At 39.4% G+C, this 12,534-nt stretch overlaps 2 protein-coding genes across 2 annotated transcripts; both read right to left on the bottom strand.

Annotated features, from left to right (window-relative positions):
* Positions 1-1,977: 1,977 nt before the first annotated feature.
* Positions 1,978-6,883, bottom strand: LOC138406823 (fish-egg lectin-like). The gene is made up of 5 exons (XM_069520312.1): positions 6,662-6,883; positions 6,453-6,559; positions 6,234-6,361; positions 3,240-5,685; positions 1,978-3,137 (listed from the first exon to the last, which is right to left on the bottom strand). The coding sequence occupies exons 1-4, from the start codon at positions 6,795-6,797 to the stop codon at positions 5,544-5,546; spliced, it is 513 nt and encodes a 170-aa protein (XP_069376413.1). The 5' UTR covers positions 6,798-6,883; the 3' UTR covers positions 1,978-3,137; positions 3,240-5,543.
* A 958-nt stretch (positions 6,884-7,841) lies between these two features.
* On the bottom strand, positions 7,842-10,132 carry LOC109637548 (fish-egg lectin-like). Its single transcript, XM_020099992.2, has 5 exons — positions 9,905-10,132; positions 9,565-9,801; positions 9,146-9,369; positions 8,920-9,047; positions 7,842-8,439 (listed from the first exon to the last, which is right to left on the bottom strand). Exons 1-5 carry the CDS (start codon positions 10,053-10,055, stop codon positions 8,298-8,300), a joined length of 882 nt encoding a protein of 293 aa, XP_019955551.2. The 5' UTR covers positions 10,056-10,132; the 3' UTR covers positions 7,842-8,297.
* Positions 10,133-12,534: the final 2,402 nt, after the last annotated feature.

The raw sequence follows: 12,534 nt of genomic DNA on the forward strand, positions 1-12,534 counted from the left end.
AGCTGAAACGACATGAAAATCAGATGAGTAATGAACATGTTATATATGTGGATTGACCTCCTGTTTTATGTGAGCTGTATCAGGTGCAGCTGCACGTACCAAGGTGGAACGAGATAAACCCAACTGTGAGATAAAACAATGCGCTGATTGATTCATGTAAATGGATTCTGTTCTACTGAGTGTTAGATTTAAATCAATGTGTCAGACACACCCTTTGTTTTTAGTTAACTCTTGAGCTGCAACTTAAAGGAAGTCAGTAAACACGGAGACTGCATTGCTATGAGAGTGTGTGTGTGTAAATTTTACAACACATTTGGCAATGATTGTAATGCTGTGTAAGTGTGTAAGCAGTGTATTTTGTATTGCAGTGGTATATTTTGAGTTCTGGCATTGGGCTGGTTTTTTGGGCTTATTTTGTTGCTGTTGAACTAATTTTGATTGGACATTGAGCTGGTTTTGTCATGCAAACCTGGCAACCCTGGACAGAACGCCCATACTCCTCCCAGACTTCAATGTGCTGCCCTGGACCGGCCTATCGGACAAAGCTGCATCTCAACTCTTGTTGCTGCATGTGCTTACACTTCTGCATGTGCACTTCAGGAATGTATTTGTCATGTGCACAACAATTACAAACAGCAGTCACTGGCAATGAAGTTCTTGGGGCACAGGCTCCCTCTGATCATGCTCAGAATATTTAGAAAGAAAACCACACAAGCAAAAAAATTAATGAATATATATAAAACACATTTAATAATATAAAATATACACCTAAAATATAAAATAATTTAAATACATTACTGTGTAGAATGTATTAATCACAATGTAAGTAATACTGATGAGTGGTCTTGCAAATATTACAATGTGCAAGAGGGGTTTAGCAGCCGTATGGCCTGGGGGATGAAGCTGTCTCTGAGTCTGGTGGTGCGGATGCTGCGGTATCGTCGGCCAGACTCTGGAGGAAGAAGAGCCGCTGTCTGTCTTTGTCATGGAGTCTGTGTGGTGAGTCCAGGTCAGGTCATCGCTGAGATGGAGGTTGATTTCCTTGCACCAAGATGTCAGGGCTCTGAACTCCTCTCTGTCATCAGGCCAATGACGGTCATGTCATCAGTATATTTCATGATGGGGTTGGGTTTTAGTCCAGCCCATGTTCCTAGTGTTGAAGCCCTGGAAGTGAGACTCCACTTTGTCCTTGTAATGTCTCTTTGCACTGCTAACAGAACTCCAGAGTGCGGACCTGTACTCCTCCAGATCACCTGAGTTGCAGGCATTGGTCCGTGCTTTAAGTTTGGCATGATCTGATTTGCCGAACGGGGGGCGAGGGAGGGCCTTATATGCATCCCGGAAAGATATGTAAACATTGTCAGGTATATTCTCACCACGTGTAGGACAGCTAATGTGTTGATAGTATTTCAGCAGTTCAAACCCCCGGCCACAATAAATGCAGCCTCCGACCGTGAGCTCTCTATTCTGTCGATGACTGCATGCAACTCGTCCAGGACCTGATTTGTGTCCCTATGTAATGGATTATACTTTATATATATATATATTCACATCAGCACAAATATTTAGACACAACAGGTAAAGTCAGATTAACTTGCTTCAATTCAAAGCACGGAAAAACTTATCCGTGCTTGGAATAATCCATTCAAATCACAGGTTACTGTCATTCATTTGTTTTGAAGTTCAATGAGTTTTAAATAACTTTGTGAGTAACTGACAGTCTCGTTGGAATGCTGATCAAAGATTTTGTGCATTGATGCTGAATCATTTAAGAAAACCACAAAATATTTACGAATCAATTAATAATGCAGCCCACCCCCACCCATACCTTCCAAGGACTGTGAAACAACACACACACCTACTCCCCCTCCCATTCTATCCAAGGATAAAACAATCACTGTGACTGAACTCTGAAATTTTGCACAAAAACATTTTTGCATGTTGACTGTCTTGCTGTAACAATTGCAAATCTGTTGATTTACTTTTGATTATAGCACTTTAATTCCAAAGTAAACGCAGTTGAAAAAACATAAATAGTGGACAAATTACTGCATATATTAAAAAGTATTTTATTCAGATTAGCACAATATTATGTTTACTATCATGCAGACTACGTGGGAATATAATAAGAAATTGTTAATACATACAAACCTGCGTAGCTTCAGTCTGGTCCCTTTGCAGTGCTTCCACACTCTCCTCCTCCTCCCAGCAAAAGTATTAGTGTTATTATAGATGCAGCATGACAAAGGTCAGATGTAACAAGAAGGGCTGCTAAACAAATTTTCACTGTTTTAATGTTGGTGACAATGTTGAACATTGACAATAAAGGATTCTGATTCATAGTTTTCACTGATTCCGAAACAAACAATAGTCTATTAAAGAGAGGATGAATGAACCAAAGATTTCAAAAGGAAAGACAGAAGTTAAAAGGGATGACAGCCAATACTGAGATCAGTGCAAATTAAACATCTGCTACTGATGACAGTGTGAGCACTTCATGACCAAACCAGAGGTGGTCACTGATTGAAGGTACAGCCTTAAATCTGGGTACAAATATTTCATTCGTTGAAAGACAAAGGCCAATTACCCCACTGTAAATGTATCAACATGTTGACTTCAGATTTCCAAGTTGTACACTTCAGTGCCAGATGTAGTGCTGTTTAAAACAGAGACAGGAAAACTGTGCTCTTGCTGTTTATGTTATAAATACTACATTGACATGCACACAGTAAAATACATGTTTGAAAGTAATATAAAAGACTGTGAGGACCACTGACTTACATACGGTAGATCTTGGACTGTACCAGCACTGCAATGCATCATACAGTAAGCAAACCAAAATCAATGACAGTCATACACACTGCATTTATTTATATGAAACAAATAATAATTCTAGTTACCATAGGCAAGTTTGAAGTCTCCAGCTACATATTTGTACACCTTGTTGGCATGGCTACATCCCCACAATCCCCCAGCTCCCACTGAGACATGCTTCATGCTCGTTCTGCCCAGTCTGTACCAGGCAACTGCACTGAGGAAGAAGGTCTGTCTGCGACTGTCTGATACAACCACTTTTCCCATTCCAGCATCAATCTGCCTGGCGCCATACAGCCGAGGACCCTCCCTGCAGTTCCATGCTGTGAACACGTGTGGAAACATTATATTAATTTAAGATTAAAAATCTCACTAAATAAACTGTTTCAACAACTGTGACGTAAAATCATCTGACAGTGACTTACCACGGACAGGACGAGGAAGAGAACGAGGAAGACGAGAACTAGGAGGACGAGGAAGAATTGGACCATGAATGACAGCCAGGCTACCCAGCACCAGCAAGAAAGCTAAGACAGCTTTCATGTTGTCTCTGAGTTTGCGAGACTCTGCACCACTGAACTTCTGAAGAATATCTCAGTGGAGCTGCCGTCCTACATCCCATCTGGTCTGTTTGGCTTTTATACTCTTAACCAAGGCTTATTTACACCAAAATCTGGTTCAGTGGGAAGGAGGTGTTGCATATGATAACAATCATGGGTGTGGACAGTATAACATCCAAAATGATAAAATAACATACCTTTTGTATGTGCTCACACAAGATGTGCTTGAAAATGTGTGTGTGAGTAAAAAGGTGAGTCCTGAACTGATGACACTTGTCATTAATGAAAATTGCACAGGATTTAGAGCAGAATGTCATGTACCTGTGGACTACACCTGCAATTTACATAGAACTAGTGCAGTGCCCGTTCTAATGGGCTGTTCTCTTGTCTGAGTCAATGCTTCAGATCTTTTAGTAGTGTTTTGTTCTTCTTCTCCTTCTTTGTTTGGTATATCGGGGTGTGGCAACCAATGTCAAGGTGCATTACCGCCAGTGTTTTTGTTATGTTAGAATGAGCCTAATATACAATATTTACATAGGGTGTGGATCTTGTTCTCTGGATACTGCCATGTTGCATCCCATGTTTATATAGTAGCCGTGAACAGACAAACTACAGGTTGAACATTGACGCAGCGGCTTCAACAAACGAAGAAGAACCACATCCCTAAAAACACAAGTTGGATGGGGAGGTTATTATTAAGTTTGTTGGAAGTTAATAGAAATGAGGCGAAATGCAGGATCATATTTATAAATTAACAACAGAAAATACAATGGAGGGTATACAAATGTTGTCAAAGATTTTAATACGGCATAAGGCGAAATGGCATCAGGACTCTGGCATACTGAATATGACCTTCTGTGGTAATCAAGTATGACTCAGATTAAACCAATCACAAGGGTGTTGAGTTAGTTTATTTCGTTATTTTTTCCTTAAATCTTTGTGTTATGCCCTCAACAGAATGGGTGAAGTATTAAATAAAGTACCATTTATTGAATCCTGGTCATTGGAATCAACAAGATGACAAACCCACTCAGATTTAGTGTTGCAACATTTTTACAAATATGCATCATCCACATCAGAACCGGTGCAGACACAAGTCAGGAGTTGTATATATAAATTAGTTTTTTGCTTGTGGTATTTGAACCCAGTAAGCAATAGTCATAGTAGCACTTCCTTAACAGAACTACATACAAATGCAAAATATTATATTATTGATTAATGTAACTGTTTTCAACAGGACCATTATCCCATGCAGCTGGCAAAGTAGAATGATCCAGATGGGAGCCATGCATCCCTGAGAAGCACAGCTAAATCATGATGCCTCTCCGGCACAACAACCTGTGTGCATACATTTGTTTTTGTATGCAACATATATAAAGAAAATAATACAGCACATCTGTTGATTTACTTTTGATTATAGTACTTTCATTCCAAAGTAAATGCAGTCAAAAAAACATAAATAGTGGACAAATTACTGCATATATTAAAAAGTAAGTATTTTATTCAGATTAGCACAATATTATGTTTACTATCATGCAGACTACGTGGGAATATAATAAGAAATTGTTAATACATACAAACCTGCATAGCTTCAGTCTGGTCCCTTTGCAGTGCTTCCACACTCTCCTCCTCCTCCCAGCAAAAGTATTAGTGTTATTATAGATGCAGCATGACAAAGGTCAGATGAAATTGCTTTAATGATCATATATTGAGAATTATTTAGTAGAAAGTCCACCAACTGGCAGGAAGAACTTAAACATACTTCAGACATAATCTATTCAACCTAATGTTAAAAGACATTTGTTTTTGCCATTTATTTTTTTACTTTTTCTTTACTGACAGTTTATTGATAATTTTCAGGAACCTTTTTTTTTTTTTAAATGTGATGTTATCTTTCATTTCTTTTAAATGCTCATCAGAGATTTAGTGAACTGATGCTGAATCATTTAAGAAAGACCCACAATATATTAAGAATTACTTTTTGTAGCCATAGTTTTCACTGATGCCAAATAAACAGTAGTCTAATAAAGAGAAGATGAATGAAGTTACAGAGATTTCAAACTGTAGAAAAAAATTCAAATGCTAATAATTTATTAATAGTGTGCACTGGATGATTAAAAAGAAAATGAAGAACTTTAAATGGATGACAGCCAAGACAAAGTGCTGACATTACTGTGAGCACTTCATTAACAAACCAGAGGTGGTCACAATCCAAAAATTGCACAGGTCGTAGGACATGCGTCTGATGGGCATGTACATTGGGACGTTAACCCAGCCTGTGTTTTGTTTGCGACCCTTGCTGGTGCCACTTCTGTTGAGAGAAGAGTCACACACAGGTATTCATGAATCAACATCAATAGAGTGAAATCTATGATAGTTGTGTTTCCATCTACAGAAGCTCTTGCAAAAAGCTTTTAACGACTCGCCTTTAAGAATGTTTTAGCTTTTTATTTTACCTGTGTATTTATGAATCGTCATGAACTCAGAGCTGTAATTAGAAGCAGCACTTCACTCTTTATATTTAAGGTGCAAGCTGTAGAATTGGATGAAGAATGCTGCAGTTTTCCACAACATTCAGCTGAATGTGAGCGTGACACTGATTGAAGGTACAGCCTTAAATCTGGGTACAAATATTTCATTCGTTGAAAGACAATGGCCAATTACCCCACTGTAAATGTATCAACATGTTGACTTCAGATTTCCAAGTTGTGCACTTCAGTGCCAGATGTAGTGCTGTTTAAAACAGAGACAGGAAAAACTGTGCTCTTGCTGTTTATGTTATAAATACTACATTGACATGCACACAGTAAAATACATGTTTGAAAGTAATATAAAAGACTGTGAGGACCACTGACTTACATATGGTAGATCTTGCCAGTTGTATTCATTCCAAAAACTTTACCGTCTGAAGGCACTTCAATAATTCTCGTTCTTGACCCTGGCATGACTGCCCAGCCACTAGTGCCACAGGAGGTTGGTGATATATTCTGTCATAAGAAGAACACATACATGGTGATGTTGTCATGATCATTGAGAAAATAGGGTAGATGCCAAAATTAGATTTCACTGATGACCAACCTTTGTGACCCAGATCCTGAAACCTTTGTCTAAAACAACCACTTTTCCCATTCCACCATCAATCTGCCTGGCGCCATACAGCTGAGGACCCTCGCTGCAGTTCCATGCTGTGAACACATGTGGAAACATTATATTAATTTAAGATTAAAAATCTCACTAAATAAACTGTTTCTACAACTGTGACATAAAATCATCTGACAGTGACTTACCACGGACAGGATGAGGAAGAGAACGAGGAGAACGAGGACGATGATGAGGATGAGAAGGACGAGGACGAGGACGACTTTGACCATGAATGACAGCCAGGCTACCCAGCACCAGCAAGAAAGCTAAGACAGCTTTCATGTTGTCTCTGAGTTTGCGAGACTCTGCACCACTGAACTTCTGAAGAATATCTCAGTGGAGCTGCCTTCCTACATCCCATCTGGTCTGTTTGGCTTTTATACTCTTAACCAAGGCTTATTTACACCAAAATCTGGTTCAGCGGGAAGGAGGTGTTGCATATGATAACAATCATGGGTGTGGACAGTATAACATCCAAAATGATAAAATAACATACCTTTTGTATGTGCTCACACAAGATGTGCTTGAAAATGTGTGTGTGAGTAAAAAGGTGAGTCCTGAACTGATGACACTTGTCATTAATGAAAATTGCACAGGATTTAGAGCAGAATGTCATGTACCTGCGGACTACACCTGCAATTTACATAGAACTAGTGCAGTGCCCGTTCTAATGGGCTGTTCTCTTGTCTGAGTCAATGCTTCAGATCTTTTAGTAGTGTTTTGTTCTTCTTCTCCTTCTTTGTTTGGTATATTGGGGTGTGGCAACCAATGTCAAGGTGCATTACCGCCAGTGTTTTTGTTATGTTAGAATGAGCCTAATATACAATATTTACATAGGGTGTGGATCTTGTTCTCTGGATACTGCCATGTTGCATCCCATGTTTATATAGTAGCCGTGAACAGACAAACTACAGGTTGAACATTGACGCAGCGGCTTCAACAAACGAAGAAGAACCACATTAATTGAACATTATTGTAATGTTGTGGTGAGATCATTTTCGAAGAACAAATGATGAAATCCATCACAAATAAACTTTGTTAAAATTAAAGTCGTAAAGGCAAGAAATCAGTTCATATATCAGTCAATCCAACGTGAAAGTAGATGCAGACACAGTTGGAAGGGATTCTGCTATCAAACGTGATTAGAACATTTAGTTGAAGGAATGTTAAAACCACACTAAAACCAAATAGAAAGGTTTCAGCACAGTTTTCAGGACATTTTGTTTGGAAGAACCAACAATCATTCGCTTCTTTCTTACTTCAACACCACATTCTCAGCAGCAAAAGTATTAGTGTTATTATAGATGCAGCATGACAAAGGTCAGATGAAATTGCTTTAATGTTCATTTATTGAGAATCATTTAGTAGAAAGTCCACCAACTGGCAGGAAGAAGTTACAGTGGTCTAATAAAGAGAAGATGAATTTGTTTTTTTTTTACTTTTTCTTTACTGACAGTTTATTGATCATTTTCAGGAACCTTTTTTTTTTTTAAATGTGCTGTTATCTTTCAATTCTTTTAAATGCTCATCAGAGATTTAGTGAACTGATGCTGAATCATTTAAGAAAGACCCACAATATATTAAGAATTACTTTTTGTAGCCATAGTTTTCACTGATTGCTAAATAAACAGTAGTCCAATAAAGAGAAGATGATTGAAGTTACAGAGATTTCAAACTGTGGGAAAAAATCAAATGCTAATAATTTATTAATAGTGTGCACTGGATGATTAAAAAGAAAATGAAGAACTTTAAATGGATGACAGCCAAGACAAAGTGCTGAGATTAGTGTGAGCACTTCATGACCAAACCAGAGGTGGTCACAATCCAAAGATTGCACAGGTCGTAGGACACGTGTCTGACAGGCATGCACATTGGGACGTAAACCCAGCCTGTGCCTTGTCTGCGACCATTGCTGATGCCGGTTCTGTTGAGAGAAGAGTCACACACAGGTATTCATGAATCAACATCAATAGAGTGAAATCTATGATAGTTGTGTTTCCATCTACAGAAGCTCTTGCAAAAAGCTTTTAACGACTCGCCTTTAAGAATGTTTAAGCTTTTTATTTTACCTGTGTATTTATGAATCGTCATGAACTCAGAGCTGTTATTAGAAGCAGCACTAACACAATGTGTGTAAGCTTTACAATGATTAAAGGAGGAGACATGATTCTTGGTCAAAATGTTGAAATCTTAGAAATACAATTACACCACTGTAAATGTATCAACATGTTGACTTCTGATCTTCATTTTGTGAACTTTGGTGTCAGATGTAATGTCTCTAAAGAGCAAGACATAACATAGTACTTTGCTGTTGTTCTTTTTGGTGTCTATGTTATAAATACTACAATTTGGTGTAAAATACATGTTTGAAAGTAATATAAAAGACTGAGGACCACTGACTTACCTTTGGTAGATCTTGCCAGTTGTAGTCACTCCAAAAACTTTACCGTCTGACGACACTTCAATCATTCTCATTCTTGGCCCTGGCACGACTGCCCAGCCACTAGTGCCACAGGAGGTTGGTGATATATTCTGTCATAAGAAGAACACATACATGGTGATGTTGTCATGATCATTGAGAAAATAGGGTAGATGCCAAATGAGATTTCACTGATGCGTCAGTGACCAACCTTTGTGACCCAGATCCTGAAACTTTTGTCCACTCCCCAGCATCCCCACATTGGGCCACAGCTGTAGTACATCATCCTCCTTGAGAGGAAAGTCCATCTCAGGGCGCCCCGTCCACAGTAGCCCAAAGCTGTCTTCTCTCTCAGACAGTAGGTGTTATAGTTTCTCTGTCCTACTCCGACAATCTGACCATCACCGCCAGCATCCACCTGGTACATAGACAGACCTGAAGACGAGTCCAAGAAGAAGAAGAAGAAGTTCAATGCAAACATTGGGAATCCATTGTGTTTTTTTATATTGACCAAGTATAATTATTGGACTGTACCAGCACTGCAATGCATCATACAGTAAGCAAACCAAAATCAATGACAGTCATACACACTGCATTTATTTATATGAAACAAATAATAATTCTAGTTACCATTGGCAAGTTTGAAGTCTCCAGCTACATATTTGTACACCTTGTTGGCATGGCTACATCCCCACAATCCCCCAGCTCCCACTGAGACATGCTTCATGCTCGTTCTGCCCAGTCTGTACCAGGCAACTGCACTGAGGAAGAAGGTCTGTCTGCGACTGTCTGATACAACCACTTTTCCCATTCCAGCATCAATCTGCCTGGCGCCATACAGCCGAGGACCCTCCCTGCAGTTCCATGCTGTGAACACATGTGGAAACATTATATTAATTTAAGATAAAAAAATCTCACTAAATAAACTGTTTCAACAACTGTGACGTAAAATCATCTGACAGTGACTTACCACGGACAGGATGAGGACGAGGACGAATAGGAGGACGAGTAGGAGGACGAGAAGGAGGACCACGACCACTAAGACTCATTTGACCACGACCATTACCATAACTGACAGCCAGGCTACCCAGCAACAGCAAGAAGGCTAAGACAGCTTTCATGTTGTCTCTGAATTTTTGAGATTCAGCACCAGTGAACTTCTGAAGAATATCTCAGTGGAGCTGCCGTCCTACATCTCATCTGGACTGTGTGGCTTTTATACTCTTAACCAAGGCTTAATTACACCAAAATGTGGATAAGCAGGAAGAAAAGGTTGCATTTAAAATAATCATCCAGATTAAAAACAGTCATGGGTGTGGACATAATGAAAGCCCTAATGACCTAATGGAGGACAGTGTTTGTTGCCATGCTACTTATAACAATTATTTGTCAGTCTTGTTTGCTTTCTTATAATGCGAAAATAGCAAAGTAAAATGATGTAAAAATGGTGAATTGAATTTTCCACAATGAGCGGTGAAATTTGACCACAGCATGATGTCATTGAAGGAATATTTCACCTTTTTGGGAAATGGGTTTGTTTGCTGAAAGTCAGATGAGACAACTGATAACTCTCTAATGTCATACACTGAACCAGCAGCTGATTAGCCTCAATGTTAGGACTGGAAGGAAGGGGGCATCAACTAGTCTGGATCTGTCCACTCACCTGATTTATCTGCAGTAAAGATTTTATAGTCAATGTTTTTAATGAAATGAAACTGAATTTGCTTTGTTACTGTTCACATGTGTATATAAGTTTAATTGATTTAAGGTCAAAGTGTTATATTTCATACATTGCACATCAGAGATCAGCACCTGTGCCCCAGTCTGATAGAGCATCCAAATCGTACCAAAATCAGCAATGTGCTTTCTCTGGCATTTCACAATATACATGCTGTGTGAAGACGTAGGTTCATCCTATATGCACTCCGCCTAAATTCAATTCAATCCAAATCCACCAGTGATTGAATCTTAATATGCAAATTAGGTAAAAGAGGTTGGTGGACTGCCTTTCAAAAGCAATGCCAGCATTACTTTTAGTTTTAGAAGGTAGAATTTGTAATTTTTAAATGACCACAACAGTTTCATGTTTTCCACATCCATTTACAACCTTCACTAACATGCGTTTCTCCTTATGAAGATAAGTTTTTACATGTAAATTTAAAAATGGAGAGAAAGTCAGTGTTGCGAATGTCTGGTGGGAGGGAGTTCCAGAGGTGGGGGGCAGAGCCGCTGAAGGCTCTAGATCCCATGATGGTCAAACGGGCAGGTGGTATAGTGAAATGAATGGAAGAAGATCTGAGGGTGTGGGAGGGTGTGTCAACGTGCAGGAGCTCAGAAAGTTATGGTGGAGCGAGATTGTGGATGGCCTTAAAATGTAAAGCGCAGTCTTAAAAACCTGCGGTATTTGACCAGGAGCCAATGAAGCTGCTGAAGGACAGGAGTGACGTGATTAATGGAGGGGGTTCTGGAAATGATGCAAGCGGCAGAGTTCTGGATTAATTGAAGTGTATGAAGGAATTTATAAGGGAGACCAAAAGGAAGGGAATTACAGTAATCAATGTGGGATGTAACCAGGGTGTGGACGAGACTGGCGGCGGTGTTTACTGTGAGGGATGGGCAGAGATAATTAATGTTGTGTAAGTAAAACATTAACATCTTGGATCACCTACTAATAGATTGTGTGCATTGACCTTATGTCAACTGACTAATAACTAACTACATAACTATTGTACATTCAAGGGAGTGTTTGGTAACAATGAGGGAAAGATCATGTTAATGGATTCTTCTTTTAAAAACAGCCAACACACAGAGCATGCATTTATCTTAGCTGTTACCTCTCCTGAGCAAAGAACATTGCACACAGCCGTACCATGTGAGGGAGCTCACCCATTTCAGGTATTCTGTTCCTCTTAATTTTGTTAATTGTTTGAGCACTCATTGCCAGAACTGGGTGGATGGATCAGCAAGTACAATGTAATGCAAGAGGTGAAAGACATTACTTCCACACCCATGCTTGTTGCACTAATGGCTTGAGTAACCTTCTTGTTTTCACCTTAAAGTACCATAGGAGTACAATAGTAATACAAAATCCCCTCAGGCCCAAATATCTGCAGTGAAGCAAGGAAATTGTGAGGGGCACTAAGACCTGACAAACGTGACGCGTCAAAACATTTGTAAAGCTTATTTTAAAAAACACCACATCCATCTTTGGTAGCATCTTCATTTCCTTTGGAGACACATTGTTATGTCATGAGGGGAATGTGCACTTTTTGAATGCGTGTGCACAACACTAAAACAGGGATCCTCGCAGGGATCTCATCATGGAGCGCACTGAAGGAATGATTTAGTCACAGTTATGTATTTTCAGTGTTCCTCTCATGTTCCCTTCTGCCTTCCTCTGCGCTCCACCCTGTGATTCTCCTGTGTTGTTCTCTGTGTCTCTCTCCTGTGTTGTTCTCTGTGTCTCTCTCCTGTGTTCCCCTCCTTGTCCCTCGCTATGTTTCACCCTGTGCCTCTCCTGTGTTCATCCCTGTCTTGGTTATTGTATTTGTGTTCTCGTTGATAAGTTTGTTCAGTGTTTCCTGTTTTATTTTGTAGTCC

Source organism: Paralichthys olivaceus, chromosome 23 (assembly GCF_024713975.1).
Source record: "Paralichthys olivaceus isolate ysfri-2021 chromosome 23, ASM2471397v2, whole genome shotgun sequence".
NCBI classification, from domain to species: Eukaryota; Metazoa; Chordata; class Actinopteri; order Pleuronectiformes; family Paralichthyidae; genus Paralichthys; species Paralichthys olivaceus.

Coding starts and splice junctions, on each gene's coding strand:
- LOC138406823 (XM_069520312.1), bottom strand. CDS start 6,797: ATGAAAGCTGTCTTAGCTTTCTTGCTGGTGCTGGGTAGCCTGGCTGTC. Junction 6,560..6,661: donor TCTTCCTCATCCTGTCCGTG/GTAAGTCACTGT, acceptor ATGTGTTCACAG/CATGGAACTGCAGCGAGGGT. Junction 5,686..6,233: donor ACTGGCAAGATCTACCATAT/GTAAGTCAGTGG, acceptor TTCTCTCAACAG/AAGTGGCACCAGCAAGGGTC.
- LOC109637548 (XM_020099992.2), bottom strand. CDS start 10,055: ATGAAAGCTGTCTTAGCCTTCTTGCTGTTGCTGGGTAGCCTGGCTGTC. Junction 9,370..9,564: donor AGACTTCAAACTTGCCAATG/GTAACTAGAATT, acceptor ACTCGTCTTCAG/GTCTGTCTATGTACCAGGTG. Junction 8,440..8,919: donor ACTGGCAAGATCTACCAAAG/GTAAGTCAGTGG, acceptor TTCTCTCAACAG/AACCGGCATCAGCAATGGTC.